At 43.0% G+C, this 20,076-nt stretch overlaps 1 protein-coding gene across 1 annotated transcript in view; it reads left to right on the top strand.

The window, feature by feature from the left end:
* Positions 1-1,869: 1,869 nt before the first annotated feature.
* Positions 1,870-20,076, top strand: part of RNF125 (ring finger protein 125) — a 38,869-nt gene continuing 20,662 nt past the window's right edge. Inside the window, exon 1 of the mRNA XM_060121290.1 lies at positions 1,870-2,212. Within this exon, the coding sequence (XP_059977273.1) occupies positions 2,049-2,212 (164 nt within the window). The 5' untranslated portion in view covers positions 1,870-2,048. The remainder of the gene's footprint in view (positions 2,213-20,076) is intronic.

The raw sequence follows: 20,076 nt of genomic DNA, 5'->3' as shown, positions 1-20,076 counted from the left end.
TCAGAACCCAGGTTAGATGGCATAAGGATGGAGTAATTAAGAAATGAAGACCTAAAAAGTAGAGAATTGGGTCAAGAAATTTGGCCTTAAAGAAGACATAGTGTAGGAGCTGAGGGAAATGTGGGACCAAGGGAAGGTTTTTGTTTATCTTTTACAGGTAGCAATAGCTATCTTTCCTTCACTCCTATACCCAATTCATTAGCAAGCCCATTTAGGTCTTTGTCTAAAATATATCACAAACCTGTCCATCTCTCACCTACTACCCAGATGACTCCCTGGTTTGGGCCATTATTATCCTCACTTGGATTCATTCAGTAGCCTCCTAACTGGTTTCTCTGCTTATTCTTATTTTGTTCCTGTCTTTTCCAAACCACACAGCAGTGGAATTAAATCAAACATGGCACCTGGAATAAAACCCAAGCTCTTGGTCTTGCCCTGTAAGACTGGGTATGATCAGGACCGTCTCCTACCTCATCTCATGCCATTTACAGCCCTGGTCCCTCATGCTCCAGCCCCACACCCTGGTTTTTGTTGTTGTTGTTCTTGCCTTGCTCACTGTTCCCAGAGCTTAGCAAGCTTCTTCCTAAATCTCTGAGTGGCTGACTCCTCTTCATTATTCATGACTCTGCTCAAATGTCACTGCATCCAAGAAGTCTTCCCTGACCTTCTTACCCTCCCCACCCCCATCCTCACTCCCTGTTTTATCTTCTTTTTGGCTCTTATCAGCTGAAATGAACTTGTTCATTTATTTATTTATTGTTGATTACTTATATCTTCTCATTAAAAGTAAAGTCTGGGGAAAACTGGGTGAAGTTTATAGGATTATTATGTATTATTGTTTGTGTGTATTGCATATGCATATTATGTATTACCATGGATTTTTTTAAATAAAAAGAGCGTGGGACTTCCCTGCTGGCGCAGTGGTTGAGAGTCCGCCTGCCGATGCAGGGGACACGGGTTCGTGCCCCGGTCCGGGAAGATCCCACATGCCGCGGAGCGGCTGGGCCCGTGAGCCATGGCCGCTGAGCCTGCGCGTCCAGAGCCTGTGCTCCGCAACGGGAGAGGCCACAACAGTGAGAGGCCCGCGTACAGCAAAAATAAATAAATAAATAAAAATAAAAGAGCATGAATTTATATCTCCAAAAAAAAAAATGTTTTTAAAGTAAGTTCTGTGAGAACTGGGATTTTGTTTGCTTGTTGGGAACTGTGTCCCCATCACCAGAAAGGAGTCTGGCATGCAGTGGGCATTAAAGCCTTATTAAATGCGTGAATTAATAAATGCTATATTTGGTCATAAATATTCAAAAGAGGATGGAGAGGGGAATACAAACAACAGCAGGAGATTCTAAGGCGACGAAACTGGACGGGGTGGGGGGTCGGGAGGGTCCTAGGATTTTAGCACTAGAATCCCTGTCCTAGCGTTAGGATTCGAATCCAGGTCCCAGAACTCTTTCCACTACTGCATGCTACCTCTCCATTTATGCAGTGTTGATTACATGACGGAAGTGGTGATTAGCACTTTCTTAGGAGACGCTCGTAGATCATCTTTGTGGCCTATTATGATTACAACAGTGCAGGACCCATAGGACAACCACCTTACAAATGGGTGTTCTCTGACTGCCTTCAAAGGGGACCACGCCCGCACTTTCATTCACTTGCTACAGTGGTTCGCAAGGAGGAGGCGGGCGATTGCTTGGAAGACTCACTGCCCGCCCAGGTCCTCAGCTCTGCAGTTGAGGTGTCAGGTTTCAATCCTCCCAGGGCCACTGGACGTCGCGGCGTGCCCGGTGCGGCGGCCGCCTCCGCCTCCAAGCCTAGACTTAGGCAGCGAGCGAAGGCTCACTTCAGACGCGCGGCCGCGCACTCGGCCTGCCGCAGACCGAGGCTGGGCCGCGCGGCGGAGGCTGCTTCGGGGCTGCGCTGGCTGCGCGCTCTGGGCGGCGGCGATCGCGGCTGGGCCGGGACTTACTTCCTCTACCGCAGGACAACAAAACAAGCCGGCTGCAGGCACCGGGCTCTTGGCAACGGTCTGGGCCGTAGGCGCAGCGATGGGCTCCGTGCTGAGCAGCGATAGCGGAAAATCCGCGCCCGCCTCGGCCACCCCGCGGGCCCTGGAGCGCAGGGGGGACCCCGAGCTGCCCGTTACGTCCTTCGACTGCTCCGTCTGCCTCGAGGTGTTGCACCACCCCGTCCGGACCCGCTGTGGCCACGTGTAAGTGCCAGGGGAGCTGGGTTTGCGCGCCCACCCCCTGGGGAGGGCGATGTTAGCGGAGCCGTTGGGGATCGGGGGGTTCAGAAGCCGGCGCTTGAAGGAAACTGCTGCAGGGAGAGACCTGGACCCGTCGAGTGCGGACCACGGGGAAAGTGCCCTGTCGGAAGGTGACACAGGATTTCAGGAGGAGAAAACAGCAACAAGCGGGCCCTGCAGCCGCCGTAGAGCCGCCTCCTCCCGCAGCCCAAGTGCGGAGTCCCTGGGACGGGAATTCCGGGCGCGAGAGCCGCGGGGAGCAAGGGCTTGCCGGCTGAGGAGAGTGCGCTTGGCTGGAGAAGCAGCACCCGCCTGGGCCCAAGGCAGGGGCTCCCGCCGAGCGCAGTTCCCGCTCCACTCGGTTAATCGGGCGGTGCTTCCTTCTCCGCCCGGAACCGGGGTCGGTTTTGTTTTGCTGGCTCTGTGCACGTGTTCTAGAACGCCCGCGAGGCTGGGCTCTTGAGCAAACAAGGATCTGTGCAAACTGTCCTTCCATCCCCACCTCCCTTTTCCAACACAGACGCCCAAACCCCTCAAAGATCAATCAAACGGGAACGTCCAAGTGACTTGCTGTAGTCGTTAGAGTTGAACAAGCCGCCAGGGCTGGGTCTGCGGCTTGAACGTTACCCCCAAGCCCGTAAATGCAGCAGTTAAAAACACAGCCAACCGAGTGAAGGAGGTTGCAGACTACCTGCCTTACGCACAGCCTCCCCACCGCGGTAGGAAGTAGAGATAAAAATAACTGTCTTAGAAACCACGTACACACCAACTAAAACTCGCTGTTAGCGCACATCCGTGGTAGTTTCTAGGAAGAGTTTAAAAACAAAATCCCTTTATAAAATTGGCACGTCCTTAACGTGTGCCTGAGTAGTAGTAGGGGTTGGATCTGTGAGTTTGTGTTCTATTTGCTTAAAAGCTTTCTTCCCGTGGATGCGTGGGTGTGTGACTGTGTGGGTGAGATTGGTGGGGGACGGGCGGGGGAGGGGATTGCATAGAGCATGAGCGGAAACCCACTTACTGTCTTCTCTGGACCGCCGACTAACTAGTTTGATGAAGCCCCGAGGCAGTAAGTGCTTTGTGGCTTACCAGGAAAAAAGAAGTATCATAAATCATGAATGCAAGTGCACAAACCGTCTTTAAAAGGACTTAGGTGGTCCTTGACACCTATAGCCTAGTATCTGAGAAGCAGTTTTCAATACTGAAAAGCGCCCCAGAGAGCCAGGGAGAAAAATCTGCAGCCCACACAATGTTTAAAGAAAAAGTGTCCCTGGGCATTCTTTTGTGGCCATATTTTCAGGGCCTGTTGTTTCAGCTCTGTACTTTAAACTCAAGGCTAATTTAGCTCCTGTCTGATTACTGACGTTGTTTCCCAGCTGTCCAGATGTAGCTCATTGACGTAATTCCTCAAGGCCAAGATGGAAGCTAAGATGTTATTGCGTTATATGAAATACATTGATTAGTTCAGAGCAGTAATAACCTCAGGATACCCAGCCTACATTTAAATTTAGTCTGTATTAGTATTAAAACTTTTAGGTTGCACCAAAGACACACAGTGGGCCTCAAGTCTTGGAAGATTTTCTTTCGTAGAACTGAACTGGGCAGCTTTGCTATTGGAGATTGTTATCTGATTGTTTTCCCTGGTTTGGACTTTGAATGCTATAACTTTGTGCAGTGTTTTGCTTCTGCTAAAGAGAAATATAAATTTGCAAAATGTTGAATCCTTTGTTTTATCCTTTTCTTTGTTAGAGTGAATAGGAAACCAGCAACTGGAAAAATAGTCGTGAAGTAGCACAATAAGGGCTGGACAAATTGCCTTCCCTCACTTTACTGTTCTTTGTTTTGACAAATCTATGTCCATTGTTCTGGCGGGGGGGGGGGAAGAATTTCCATATTCCTACTTTTGGCAAATTTACTTGGGCCTCTTCCACTTTGTAAATGTTAACTGGAGTCCCTTCTGCTTTTGGGGATGGTGAGCCTTCCTAACACCGTTTGTACTTCCTAAATGAATTACTCTCTTCCATTGAACTTAAATTGGAAAATGAGGAAATGCAAATGAAACCTCTATATTATCCCATACTTAAGCTTATTTCCAAACTTGCTGAACTAGGTTGTTTATGCCAATTTCTGTTTATAAACTAGTTTCAAGTCAAGCAAGTATAATATGGCAACATACCTTGAATGAATATGTATATATGTATTGTGATGCAGTAAAACTGTGAGAGCTTCATAGCCACTAACCAGCTGTGTAATCACCACTTTGGTTAATCTTTTTGAATCTCAGCTTCTTCATTTGTAAAATAAGGTGAGTAATGGAATTTTTATGAGTATTTAAAGTGTAAAAGTAGCCCATAATATAGGCTCAAAACATTTCTTTTTTTGTTGTTGTTTAACTTTTATTGGAGTATAGTTGATTTACAATGTTGTGTTAGTTTCAGGTGTCAAAACATAGTTTCTATTTCCATCGAAGTCATTCTGTAAAGCAAGCAAAAACCCATGAACCGGTTTTATTTCTTTTAAAAAATAATTAATTAATTTACTTTTGGCTGTGCTGGGTCTTCGTTGCTGTGCGCGGGCTTTCCCTAGTTGCGGCGAGCGGGGGCTACTTTTTGTTGTGCATGGGCTTCTCATTCTGTTTTTATTGCGGAGCACAGGCTCTAGGTGCTCGGAGTTAGGGAGTTGTGGCTCTCGGGCGCCACAGCGTAGACTCAGTAGTTGTGGCGCACGGGCTTAGCTTCTCTGCGGCATGAGGGATCTTCCTGGACCAGGGCTCGAACCCGTGTCCCTTGAGTTGGCAGATGGATTCTTAACCACTGCGCCACCAGGGAAGCCCCCAGGTTTTATTTCTTATCTTTATGCTTCTTTTGGGATAAAACTGGGCCACAAAAGATAAGTCTATGACATTTCCAAGATGTCCCAGATAGCCTTACTTTTAGCTTAGTTCTTTTTTCATTTGGTGGACTTTAATTTAAGAAGTTCCATTTTAATGTCTGTTATTTCAAACTGACGTTATTCATATCTCAGTATCAGTTGTAAAAGTAGATTTGGGGGAAAAGACTTCCTACCTCTGCCTTTTTTCTATTAACAGTGAGCTGGGAAAAGAGGGAGTAGATGAGTTGAAACTGCATAAGGGAAACTAAAACGGAATCTGATTTACATTTAAAAGAAATATTCAAGAAATTTGGTATGGTATATATCGAGGGAGACAAAAGTTGAAGACAGAGATACAGGGGGACAGAGTTTAGCTCAGGAGGAAGTTAATGAACTCACAATTAAGCCTGTTGAATGTACACTAGTCTGATAGGGAGACATCTAAATGGAAATGTCTCAGAGGCACTGGGAAAGTGGGTTTAGGGACACAGCTCAAGGCTGGAGCTAAGGGAGTTACCAGAAAGGGTCAAGAGGTTGAGAATGGGCCTAAGAGAGCTAAATACAAACCAGAGCAGACCATACAGTACAAAGAGCCACATCGCCATAGACCTGAGTTGGGTTGAGTTGCTCCAAGTCACAGAATTTGCCATTTTTTTAAATGAAACTGTTGAAGATAATTCTGAAGTGCTTTCTGGTAAATGGATTAAAACGTTCCATTTGTGGTAAAGTATGAGCATCAAATTCATGGTTCTCTAAGTAGAGTCTGAGGGTTTCCTGATGTGTTTTAAACTGACCCAGAAATAGACATCAGTGCTTTCATTCTTTTTTTTTTAATTTTAGTATATTTTATTTTATATTAAAATTTTTATTGAGGTAAAATTGACATATAACATTATATTAGTTTCAGGTGTATGGCGTAATGATTCAATTTTTGTAAATATTGCAAAATGATCACCACCAAAAGTCTAGTTAACATCTGTCAGAATACATGGTTATAAAATTTTTCTTTCTTGTGATGATAACTTTTAAGATCTACTCTCTTTTTTTCCTAATTAATTAATTTATTTATTTTTGGCTGCGTTGGGTCTTCGTTGCTGCACGCGGGCTTTCTGTAGTTGGGGTGAGCGGGGGCTACTCCTCGTTGCAGTGTGCAGGCTTCTCATTGCAGTGGCTTCTCTTGTTGCAGAGCACGGGCTCTAGGCACGCAGGCTTCAGTAGTTGTGGCACACGGGCTCAGTAGTTGTGGTGCATGGGCTTAGTTGCTCCGTGGCATGTGGGATCTTCCCAGACCAGGGATGGAACCACTTAACCACTGTGCCACCAGGGAAGTCCCAAGGTCTACTCTCTTAGCATCTTTCAAATAAGTAATACAGTATTATTAACTATAGTCACCATGCTGTATATTACATAGTCACCATGCTGTATATTACATCCCATGACTTACTTATTTTATAACTCAAAGTTTATACCTTTTGACTCCCTTTACCCTTTTCACTTACAAAGCCCACAGTGCTTTCATTCTTACAGGAGGTATGCAATCCCAAAGACTTCTTTTTAACCTAAGATTAAAGCTACTTATCCTATTATTTATTATAGATATTTATACATATTTTCTATCAGTGAGGATTCTCCAGAGAAACAACCAATAGGTTATATATAAATATATGGAGAGAGAGAGAAAGAGAGATTGATTTTAAGGAATTGATTTACATTATTGAGGATAATCACTCTACTTGAAGTCAACTGATTATAGATGTTAACCACATCTACAAAATACCTTCACAGCAACATTTGCTTAAGTGTTGAATTAAACTGAGTACTATAGGCTGGCTAAGTTGATACATAAGACTAACTGTCACATCTTTTCAACAGGCTTTTAAGGGTTATTAAAATCTGGTGATAAAACCAAAAATTAGATCATTATCAGGCTTCACTAGAAGACACTTCAGAATTCTCTTAAGAAGCCTGACTATCAGGCAGCCATGCACACACCTACATGTTGCTCAAGCAAACAGTAGGAATCCACAGTTTTCCACAGTAGGAATCCACAGTTTTCTTAAAATTAAAATCATTGTTCATTTAGCTTTATCATTTTAGTTTGCTGTGGGTTGTTTGGTTAGACCTACTATTGCATGGAGTGCATTCGTTTTTTGATCCAGCCAACGTGGCCTGCTCTGTGCTGAGCACACAGACACAAAGGCTTATCCTTTTGGAGTTTGCATTCTTATGAGGAAGATGGACAATAAACAAGATACAGGTGTTAAGTATGTAGTTTGTTATATAGTGTTAAGGATTAAACAAAATAAGACAAAGAAGTGAGATAGGAAGTATATGGGAGTTGCAATATTCAGATATTTAGAGAAGTGCATCTTAAATTATCTGTTGTAAAGAACCTCTGAAGTGTTTTGTTTTAATTTCCAGCCCACCACAGACCAATAATTTTATAAAATAAAAAATGTATTGTGGAAAAATGAAATTTAAAAATACCAAAGATAGGGAGTTCCCTGGCAGTCCAGTGGTTAGGGCTCGGTGCTTTCAGTGCCGTGGCCTGGGTTCCGTCCCTGGTTGGGGTACTAAGATCCCACAAGCCATGAAGTATGGCAAATAAATAAATAAATAAATATGTATATATAAAATACAAGCCATCATTTGAAAAATTGTTATTAGATTCAACAGCATAATATTACTGTCAGATTCCTATACAGTTTTCTAAATATTACTTCTCTCAATTTCTATTCTTAGTTAAGCATGGACTCTTAATAAACAGGGCCTGATTTTGTACAGTGTTGGTCCAGAGGAAAGCAGGAGGTGAGGAAGCTAGTTTGACTGGTGTGGGGACATTTATAAGAAGTTTGCCTTTTCCTCTGAGTGAGGATTTTGAGCAGATTCATGGCTTGAGCTGATTTAAAAGCATCTGTCGGGCTGCTGAGAATAGTCTGTAGCGGGAGGAGCAAGCTGAGGAGATTGAGTTCAGAGGCCACCGTAGTGATCCAGGTGGGAAAGGATGGGACTAGCATGGGGACCGTGGAGGTGGTGAGAATAGTAGAACTATAGACATATCTTTGAAGGTGCCGGTAACACGATGGATTTGATGCGGAGTGTGGAAGAAAGTGAAGAATCAAGGATGGCTGCAAAGTGCTTGGCCTTAGCGAAGGCTGCAGCCGCTCTGAGATGGGAGAGACTAAGAGGACGGGATGAAGATCATGTTTAAGTCAAGAGTTCAGTTACTGACAAGCCAAGTTTCAGACAACCGAGTGGAGCTGTTGAGTGGACAATTGGATATGTGAGCTTGGAGTTCAGAGGAGCTGGGCTGTAGGTAATAAACTTGGGAATCATAAACATATACTCGATATAAATCCATGGGACTGGATGAGCTCATCAAGAAGTTAAGTATAGTTAGAAAAGAATAGAGGTCCAAGGACTGAGCAGCGGTGCCCACCGATATTTAGAAGCTGGGACATGGGGACTTCCCCAGTGGCGCAGTGGTTGACTCCACACTCCCAATGCAGGGGGCCCGGGTTCGATCCCTGGTCAGGGAACTAGATCCCACATGCATGCCGCAACTAAGAGTTCGCAGGCTGCAACTAAGAGTTTGCAGGCCACAACTAAGAGTTTGCAGGCCGCAACTAAGGAGCTCGCCTGCCACAACTAAGACCCGCAACCAAATTAATTAATTAATTATTTATTTTAAAAAGAAGAAGAAGAAGAAGCTGGGACATGGAAGCCAGAAAAGCAGCAGCCAAAGGAGAGGAAGGAAACCCCCAGGTGTCCTGGAGGCTGAGTGAGTGCAAGAAGTATTTTCCGGGAAAGAGCGACCCGCTGAATCCAGTGCTGCTTTAAAGGTCAAGTACGTGATAGATGGAGAGTAGAGAAAGCCCTTTCATGAAGTTTAGAGGCAAAGGGAAGAGAGAAATTGGGCAATAGCTGGAAAAAGAAGTGGGATCAAGAGAATTTTCTTTTAAAAGAAGCATGGAATCTTTTGTATGCTGATGGAAATAAACCAATAGTGAGGGAAATTTTGATGCACAGGAGAGAAGAGAAAATCGCGGGGCTAGGATTTACAGTGGGGGGTTTGGCCTTAGGCAGGAGAATGGACAGTTCATCCATTTAAGAGGATGTAGAATATTTAAATGGGCACAGATGCAAGTAGTTGAATTGAAGTAGTGGGAGTTCGTGGAAGGTTCCCATCTGATTGCAACTTATGTTGACATAATATTTGACCTGTGATTTGATTTTTTTTTGAAGTATAGTTGCTGTACAATATTATATGTTACAGGTGTATAATATAGTAATTCATAATTATTAAAGGTTATACTCCATTTAGTTATAAAATATTGGCTATATTCCCCGTTTTGTACAATATATCCTTGTAACTTATTTTATACCTAATAGTTTGTACCTCTTAATCCCCTACCTCTAAAGTGCCTCTCCCCCTTCCCTCTCCCCACTGACAACCACTAGTTTGTTCTCTGTGAGTCTGTTTCTTTTTTGTTATATTCTCTAGTTTGTTGTATTTTTTAGATTCCACGTGTGATATCATACAGTATCTGTCTTTTTCTGTCTGACTTATTTCACTTAGCATAATGCTCTCCAAGTCCATCCATGTTGCTGCAAATGGCAAAATTTTGTTCCTTTTCTATGGCTCAGTAGTAGTCCATTCCTTTTCTTCATCCATTCATCTGTTGATGGACACTTAGGTTGCTTCCGTATCTTAGCTATTGTAAATAATGCTGTTATGAATGTTGGGGTGTGTGTATCTTTTCAAATTAGTGTTTTCATTTTTTTCAGATATATACCCAGGAGTGGAATTGCTGAGTCATAGGGTAGTTCTATTTTTAGTTTTTTGAGAAACTTTCATACCATTTTCTTACAGTGGCTGCACCAATCTACATTCTCACCAACAGTGTACGAGGGTTCCCTTTTCTCCACATCCTCTCCAACATTTGTTACTTGTGTTCTTTTTGGTGATAGCCATTCTGACAGGTGTGAGGTGATATCTCATTGTGGTTTTGATTTGCATTTCCCTCATGATTAGCAATCTTGAGCATCCTTTCATGTGCCTGTTGACCTGTGATTTGATTTTAAGACGAAATCATCCAGGCCCCTGATGCTAAAACAAATGTATATAGAATGCTTCCTCCTTCTAATGTACTTGGATAAGCATCACTTAAAATAGGATGATTGGAGTCTTTTGTACCATCAAGACCCAAAACTCTTGAGAGCCGTTGCTCTAATAAAGGAATGCTACTTTCCACCTTGCCACTCCTTTAAGGTCTGGTGCTTAGTAGGTGTTAAGTATGTTGAATTAATGAATGACTCTAAGACAAAATTTGGGGGACTGCCCTGGTGGTCCAGTGGTTAAGAATCCACCTTCCAATGCACGGGACGCAGGTTTGATCCCTGGTCGGGGAACTAAGATCCCACATGCGTACCGCAACTACAGAAGCCATGTGCTCTGGAGCCCGGGTGCCACTACTGGAGGGAAGCCCAAGTGCTGCAACCAAGAGCCTGTGCATTGCAATGAAAGATTCGTGCCTCAACTAAGACCCGATGCGGCCAAAAATAAATTAATTAATTAATTTAAAAATAATAATAATAAGACAAAATTTGGGGCTTCCCTGGTGGTGCAGTGGTTAAGAATCTGCCTGCCAATGCAGGGGACACGAACGGGTTCAAGCCCTGGTCTGGGAAGATCCCACATGCCGTGCAGCAACTAAGCCCGTGCACCACAACTACTGAGCCTGCATGCCACAACTACTGAAGCCCGTGTGCCTAGAACCCGTGCTCCGCAACAAGAGAAGCCACTGCAATGAGAAACCCGCGCACCAAAAGAAAGAGCAGCCCCTGCTTGCCACAACTAGAGAAAGCCCACGTGCAGCAACGAAGACCCAATGCAGCCAAAAGTAAATAAAAAATAAATTTATTTTTAAAAAAAAGACAAAATTTGGATACTTTGGTGAGCACAACTTTGGACAACTATTTCATAGTGCCAGCCAGCTGGTGCTATGGAGTTTGAGTCATAGATAGGAGTCCCATGATAGTTTTTGAACTCCCTTTTATAGGGTTACTCATCTGTGCCCGTATTACCGAGAATTTTAGAAAGATGTAATAAGCTGGCCTGAAATTTGCCTCATCTGGTGGTTGGACTGCTCTGTGTTACTTAGCAACATTAGTGTTGTCGTAGGCACATTAAATATTAGTGATCTATTAAATTACGTATTCTCCAACAAACAGAACCTAAGTAATGTTGCAGACTGAGTTTTACACCAGGATTCTCTTTAGCACCTGACTACTGGTCCTAGGACCAGCAGCATTGCAGAATCTCAGCCCCCAACTCAAATCTGCTGAATCGCAATCTGCATTTTTACAAGATGCCCATGTGATTTATATGCATTTTAAGATTTGAGAAGTACAGCCTCAGATAACCCTATGTAATTGACAGTAAGATACTGCAAGTTGAGGACAGTGTTTGACGGTTATAGAGAGGCACCCCTCTAAGACTGTAGATTAAAGGAAATAAAATTTTCCTTAGGGGGCTAAATATAAAAATCAACATGTAAAGGAGTGTAGAGATATGCAGAGTCAATTTTTGGAGGCTGAATGATTCCCAGGATGGACTTTGAGCATGACCTAATTGAATACATAAACACCTCCAAGGAAATCTTGAGGGACAGTGGCTAAAGGCCTGTGCTCTAAGAATAGCTGCGCTTGGGACTGTCCAGGCTGATCGATCCATCATTGGATCACTGAAGAGGGAGACTGGTTGTGTGTGTATGTGTGTGTGTGTATTGTCCTATACTGGAGTATTTTAGCCCGAGACTCTCATCCTCCCTTTGAATAACAATTGCAACTCCCCTTATTCTATTTATATGTTCCAGCTCCCCAAAGGAGCCCAAGATTTTCGTTCACCTTCATATTGGCCTGCCCACAGTGAGGCAGCCCAGTGTTGCGAACTTAACGAAAATGTTAGACCGACCACACGTTGCCAAGGGCTTCTTCCAGAACCACATTTAGGGACCACCTCTGGCTACTTATTTTGCCTGTCTAGCCCTAGGCCCCATGGAGTCCCTAATACAGCCCTTTCCTCTTTAATTCTCCTATACTTAGGGTGCAGTTTTCCCCCTTAAGATTGCGTGCATAACTACCCAGTGTCCTCAGCAACCCTTTCCCCATTTTCCTCCAATACCTTGCCGCCCTTTCCTTATATGAGTTTTATTGCTAACCACTTAATTAGAGAAACAGAAAGGGGTTAATAAAATAAACAATGGGGGTGGGATAATTAAGTTCCCAGCTGGTTTTAAAGTTCTTAGAGTCATTATCTGGTTCCTGATTGATGTCATCAGGAGCTGCAAACTCAGCAGGGGGGAGGCAAGGGGTGTGAGTGAGTGAGGAGGATGGGTATCTACAGGAAGGGGCACCGACCCATGTGGCCACGTGGGAAATGAGTCCAGAGTTGCAGGAGACTTAGCTTTTCAAGAGAAGCCAGAAATTTGAATTTGTGTGTGAAATCTGATTTTAAAGCTATGACCACTTGTGCTTCCACTGCAGGGGGCACGGGTTCTATCCCTGGTCAGGGAACTAAGATCCCGCATGCCACAAGGCATGGCCAAAAAAAAAAGGCAACAACAACTCATTCAGAATTCTTGAAAACATTAAATCAGTCTTTAAAAAAACTGCAGTTGACTTCTATCTTTTCCCTACATTCTCCTAATTCTGATCATGTCTGTTGGATTCGTCATTCTCAGCCACCTTATGGAGGGGGAGAGGGGGACAGACAAATAGGAATTTCTTATCTCTGGGGTTCATGTTCATTTTTACCCCTTGGGTTCTTCCAGAGGATACAACACTTATTTATTAATGGGAACATTGGGCCCTGCCCAGAAAATTCCCCTTTGGCCCATTCCTCATAACTGATTTAGTTATTTCAATCTACTAACCATTTACTGAGTAGCTACTCTGTACCTGGGGCTGTGTGGGAGGGACCCCTACAGGATTCTGAATGGTTCTGTGCTGTGTGTATTTCTGTGACTCTCATGCAGTGTTGTTGTTACTGACCTGTCGTCACTGGGGCATGTTTTGTTTAGCTGGGCTGCGTTTTTTCAGCTTTATTGAGGTGATACAGTACATAATTGTATACAATCATATAACCACCACCACAAACAAGATCTAGAACAGTTAGTTCCATTACCCTAAGAAGTTCCCTCGAATCCTTTACAGTCAATCCACTCCCCAAACTCCTGGACCCCAGGCAACCCCATCAGCTTTCTGTCACTGAGCTTTGGAGTCATACAGTAAATAGTCTTGTATTTGACTTCTTTCACTTGGCATAATGGGGCATATATTTGTTGTCATTTGGTATATTGTAAGCCCTTTTGCCTCTGCTTCCTAAATCAATCGTAAATCTGACTGTCCACTTACACTGTCTGCTGCTCCTTTGCTGGGCTAAGCCACCATCCTCTCTTGAACCAACGCTTACAATGGAATTAACACTGGTCTCTGAGCCATGACTCTCGTACCTCTGTAATCCATTCTTCACAGAGGAGCCAGTGATCTATATAATGTAAATCAAGTCGTATCACTCTCCCACTTAAGACCCTCCAGTGCCTTCCCATCACGCTTAGCTCTGGCTTTGTGGTTGGTCTCCTACCTACCTTACTGTCCCACATATTGCCAGTTACCCTCCCCTGGGCCCCCTGCATTTCAACCACGCTGGCTTTCTGTACCTCAGCAAAATGGTCCCTGTTTTCAGCTGGGAAAACCATTCCCAGATCTTCCCAAGACTGATGCCTTCAATTGTCATCTGAGGAACCACCCATCTTACTGCTCCCTCTGCCCCACCCACTCAATTTTTGTTGTCAACAGTTTTATTCTTCTCAGAGCATTTATCGTTTGCCAGTCTTTTTGTTTACCTTCTCATTTCCTCTCTCCTCCTTCTAGAACTCTTGAGAGCAGGGACCTCGGGCACTGCCATGGTTTCATCTCTGGCATGTCAAACATTGGCAATCATAAGCTATTAGTGAAAATTTCTTTAGTGAATGCATGCTTGTATGGTTGGGTGTGGGGAGACTTGTGCATGTTTTATAAATCTTCATTATAACCATGCAATTACTGTTCTTGCTCAAAGCCACACGAATTCATTTTTTTACAGTTTTGTTTTCTCTCCCTTCAGCCTTATATTATCTTTCAAATTGTTCTGTGCTCTTTAAATTTATTTAAATAATCATAAATGCAAAGTAATCTTTTCCTCACACTGAATTTGGATGCTCTTAAAAATATCATTTTAAAAAATGTTTTTCTCTTCAAATCACATTCTATTAAATATTTCAGGTCTCTCATCCTCCAAGCATTTCCCTTCCCGGTTTTCCAACTAAATTTTTCTGAAAAGTAAAGAAAATTTAAGTCATAGTAAGGTGGTTAATTTTCCCTAACATTTTATTATGAAAAATGTCAAACATACAGCTAAGTTGAAAGAATTGTACAGTGAACAACCATATATCCATACGTATTTCTACAATTGTTAATTTTACCGTATTTGCTTTTACCTCTCACTTTATCACATACCTATCCATCCATCAATCCATCTTATTTTTTTGATGCATTTTAGAGTAGGTTACAAACATCAGCACACTCTACCCCTTCTCATATCAGCATGCATAATATTAACCAGAGTTCACAATTTGTTTATGGGATTTGCTAAAGGTAAATTACACATAGAGTGAAATGCATACATCCTAGGTATAACATTTGCAGAGCTTTGACCAATGTTTAGCCCAAACCCCTAACAAGGTATAGAATAGTCTCATTACCCCCCATATGGTTCCCTTATGCCCCTTCCCGGCCATCCCCGTCCGTGTACCCCCATAGGCAATCACTGTTGTGTTATTTTTTTTCCCTATCATAGATCAGTTTTACCTATTCAAAAATTTCAAATAAGTGGAATTACACAAGATGTACTTTCTTGTGTCTGGCTTCTTTTTTTAAATTTTATTTTATTGAAGTATAGTTGATTTACAATGTTGTGTTAGTTTCTGGTGTATGGCAAAGTGATTGTTACATATATTTATATATATTCTTTTTCATATTCTTTTCCATTATGGTTTATTACAGGATATTGAATACAGTTCCCTGTGCTATACAGTAGGACCTTGTTGCTTATCCATTCTATATATAATAGTTCGCATCTGCTAATCCCAAACTCCCAATCCATCCATCCCCCACATCCCATCCCCCTTGGCGACCACAAGTCTGTTCTCTATGTCTGTGAGTCTGTTTCTGTTTCGTAGATAAGTTCATGTGTCTGGCTTCTTAGTATGTCTCTGAGAGTCATCCATGTTATGGTGTGTGTCAGTAATTTGTTCTTTTTTATTGCTGTGTAGTGTTCCATTGTAGGAATGTGCCATGGGTTGTTTATTCATTTTCTTGTTGATAAATATCTGGGTTATTTCCAGGTTGGGTCTACTGTGAAAACATTCCTTCTGAATACAGATGGACATATTTTTTAACTTCTCGAGTAAAACGTGGGCTTGGTACTGCAGGGTCAAGGGGTGCCTGTAATTTTGTTTTATCAGACACTACCAGACCAGTTATCCCAAGTGGTTGTAGGTAATTAACTTTTTAAAAGAATTGTTTATTGTGTAAGTAATAAGGTTATATGGTTCACACTTAAAATTCAACAGTGAAAATACCCTTCTTCTACCATATACCCCTTTCTCTCCCATTCCCATTTCTCCAACAGGTAGGTAAATGTTCTTATTCTCTTTACCCTAGATGTTTTTACACATCTGCAAACCTGTAAGAAGCTCACACTCTATACACACTTCTACACTTTGCTTTCTAAGAGGTTTTAGTTTAGAGTTATCTTGTCTCTGTGCCCTGTTGTATAATATATATTAACTAAAGCTGAGTAGCCCTGTGAGGATTCTGATTAGACAATTCAGAAAATGATCACTTGTATACTTTTCATGCCAAGGTGCTAGGGTAAGGATGGTAGATGCTTCAGCTCTCATGACTTGAATTTGATAACTGTACCTTTAAGGAGAGAATGTTCCCCTCAGATCTTTTGAACTAAGCAGTTCTGCAGTCTTGCTTCTGCACCCCAGAAAGTGAGACTTGAGGTGCAGCAGCATCCAGTACCTTTCCATGGTAACACTTCTAAAGCTGTGGTTTTTATATACTCATAATCAGTAAGTTCAATCTGTTCCAAAACACCTTGATCTTGATGTGTTTTCTCCAGTTCATAATCACTTCTATTAAAAGTACGGTTAATTGACTAATCTACCGGATTTGAAACTAATATTCTCACATAATGCAACGACATCTATATAATGCTCATTTGAGAGTTTCATGCCACAGATAACACCACTGTACAGACTTAGTCGGGGGGGGGGTTATAGGGAGGGACTTGATTTTTAAAACGCCTCAATAAACTGATATAGCCACTATGGGGAACAGTATGGAGGTTCCTTAAAAAACTAAAAATAGAACTACCATATGACCCAGCAATCCCACTATTGGGCATATACCCAGAGAAAACCATAATTCAAAAAGATACATCTACCCCAGTGTTCATTGCAGCACTGTTTACAATAGCCAGGATATGGAAGCAACTGAAATGTCCATCAACAGAGGAATGGATGAAGAAGATGTGGTACATATATACAATGGATTATTACTCAGCCATAAAAACAAACAAAATTGTGCCATTTGCAGAGACTTGGATGGACCTAGAGACTGTCATACAGAGTGAAGTAAGTCAGAAACAGAAAAACAAATATCGTATATTAAGCCATATATGTGGAATCTAGAAAAACGGTATAGATGAACTTGTTTGCAAAGCAGAAATAGAGACACAGACGTAGAGAACAAATGTATGGATACCAAGGGGGTAAGGGTGGGGTGGGATGGATTGGGAGATTGGGACTGACATATATTCACTACTACATATAAAATAGATACATAATGAGAACAGACTGTATAGCACAGAGAACTCTACTCAATGCTCTGTGGTGACCTAAATGGGAAGGAGTCCAAGGAAGAGGGGATATGTGTATACGTGTGACTGATACACTTTGCTGCACAGCAGAAACTAACACAACAGTGTAATGCAACTATACGCCAATAAAAAAATTTTTTTAATGCCTCAAGTATGCTACTTTTCATGAATACTAGGAACTTCCATTGTTGTGGTTATCAATCATAGTTACAAAAACATGTATGAAGTATTTATAAAATAACAGCAGAGGGGCTTCCCTGGTAGCGCAGTGGTTGAGAGTCCGCCTGCCGATGCAGGGGACATGGGTTCGTGCCCAGATCCAGGAAGATCCCACATGCCGCGGAGCAGCTGGGCCCGTGAGCCATGGCCGCTGAGCCTGCGTGCCCGGAGCCTGTGCTCCGCAACGGGAGAGGCCACAACAATGAGAGGCCCGCGTACCGCAATCAATCAATTAATCAATAAACTAACTAACAGAAATGTACCCTAGGTAAAGCCCACTGGCTTATACAGCTACATCAGTGATCTCAAACCTTTGCTGCCTCTGCTTGTCACCGGGAGGAATTAAAGTGTCTTTAAGAAGACTACAGGGACTTCCCTGGTGATGCAGTGGTTAAGAATCCGCCTGCCAATGCAGGGGACACAGGTTCGAGCCCTGGTCCGGGAAGATCCCACATGCCGCAGAGCAACTAAGCCTGTGCACCACAGCTACTGAGCCTGTGCTCTAGACCCCGCGAGCCACAACTACTGAGCCCACAAGTCACAACTACTGAAGCCCGTGCTCCACAGCAAGAGAAGCCACCGCAATGAGAAGCCCGAGCACCGCAACAAAGAGTAGCCCCCCGCTCGCCGCAACTAGAGAAAGCCTGCGCACAGCAACAAAGACCCAACACAGCCCCAAAATAAATAAATAAATAAATAAATAAATAAATGTATTTTAAAAAAAAGACTACAAATTTTGAGCCTCTCCCAAAACAGTTTGATGATAAAAATACTACTATCTTCTGGCTCTGTGACTTGGGCAAGTTTTTATACCTCTCTGAACTTCAGTTTGCTATCAGTCAGGATGAGGAGAAAGAGCAGCATTTAGGATTGCTGTGAGAGCGAAATGAGGTAAAATGAGCTGATGTGTATCAGTGCCTACCACGGGGCTTGGCACCAGTATATTTTGTTTGTGTGTCTTGCGTGTCCCCTGCATTGGCAGGCAGATTCTTAACTACTGTGCCACCAGGGAAGTCCCTTTGCACCAATATTCATCTTCTGTTTGTATTAGCATAAAACTCAAACAAACTGAGAAAGGGGGGAAGACTTTTAGCTGACAAGAAACACAGTGTTATCTGCTTGCTCCTAAATTATGTAAACAAAGAATTCCTGTCAGAACCACAGGTGTTGTATTAGAAATGTTAATTATGAGTTGAGCATTTGGACCATTTGTAATAAATACCCTTCAAAGCTTACACTTTGAGAACCAATTCTTAGGAACTAAAAGAAATGCAAGGACAAATGTGCCTTAGAACTTACAATTAATCACCTGAGGCAGATAGAAGTAAAATACAGCAGGGGAAGAACCTAGGGGTAAGACAGGAATAAAGACACAGACCTACTAGAGAACGGACTTGAGGATATGGGGAGGAGGAAGGGTGAGCTGTGACAAAGCAAGAGAGAGGCATGGACACATACACACTACCAAACGTAAGGTAGATAGCTAGTGGGAAGCAGCCGCATAGCACAGGGAGATCAGCTCGGTGCTTTGTGACGGCCTGGAGGGGTGGGATAGGGAGGGTGGGAGGGAGGGAGACGCAAAAGGGAAGAGATATGGGAACATATGTATATGTATAACTGATTCACTTTGTTATAAAGCAGAAACTAACACACCATTGTAAAGCAATTATACTCCAATAAAGATGTAAAAAAAAATACAGCAGGGGATTTAGGTCTTTTGATTCTGAAAGTATTGCTCTTTCCAACTGGGGTAGCTGCGGTTGTGGAAAGATAGGTCACTGAATTCTGAGTCAGGAAACCTCAGCTTAAGGTCAACAAAGTCCAGGCACTTTCTGTAGCTGTGACCTTGCTGATGTAACTTAACCTCCACGTACCTCAGTTTCCTCATCTATAAAGGAAATAATGATCTTTCTTAGGGGTTTATTAAGGTTAAATGAATTAAGGTATGTGGAAGTGTTTTAAATTTTTGTAAATTAAAAAAAGCAGTGTATCAAATTTGAAATTATATCAAAATATAAAGTTACCAAGCAACATTAATAACAAAAACACCCAGGAAGAAAAGGGTAGGAACCTAGGCAGGTCTAGGGTTCTAAATAAAGAGCAGGATAGTCCTATCAAGTTGTTGCTGAATCAGTCTTTATGTCACTCTGTTTAGTATTCATCTCCCAGAGAGAGGGTTTACTTAGTGTGGCCGACATAAGGCGCTCTGCCTTCAGCAGGGGATTATGGGCACCCGGATTGAGGTCCCACCAAATTGTATCTCATAAAAGAGGTGTAGTTCTGCAGAGCAAAATCAGGATGCTGTGGCCAGAAAAAGGGGAAATGGGTGCTGGGCAGGCATCAACATCAAGCAGATGCCTCAAGAACAGTGCAGACGTAAGCATCCTCTGTGTGCGTATAAGAATTTTATAACAGAGGCAGAAGAGAATACTTTTAAGAATCAGTAATGGCTGGGCTTCCCTGGTGATGCAGTGGCTAAGAATCCACCTGCCAATGCAGGGGACACGGGTTCGAGCCCTGGTCCGGGAAGATCCCTCATGCCATGGAGCAACTAAGCCCATGTGCCACAACTACTGAGCCTGTGCTCTAGAGCCCGCGTGCCACAACTACTGAAGCCCGCGTGCTTAGAGCCCATGCTCTGCAACAAGAGAAGCCACCCAATGAGAAGCCCGTGCACCCCAACGAAGAGTAGCCCCTGCTCACCGCAACTAGAGAAAAGTCCGTGCGCAGCAATGAAGACCCAGTGTAG

This window comes from Lagenorhynchus albirostris, chromosome 14 (assembly GCF_949774975.1).
Source record: "Lagenorhynchus albirostris chromosome 14, mLagAlb1.1, whole genome shotgun sequence".
Taxonomy (NCBI): Eukaryota; Metazoa; Chordata; class Mammalia; order Artiodactyla; family Delphinidae; genus Lagenorhynchus; species Lagenorhynchus albirostris.
This window is presented reverse-complemented; position numbering and strand designations above follow the sequence as displayed.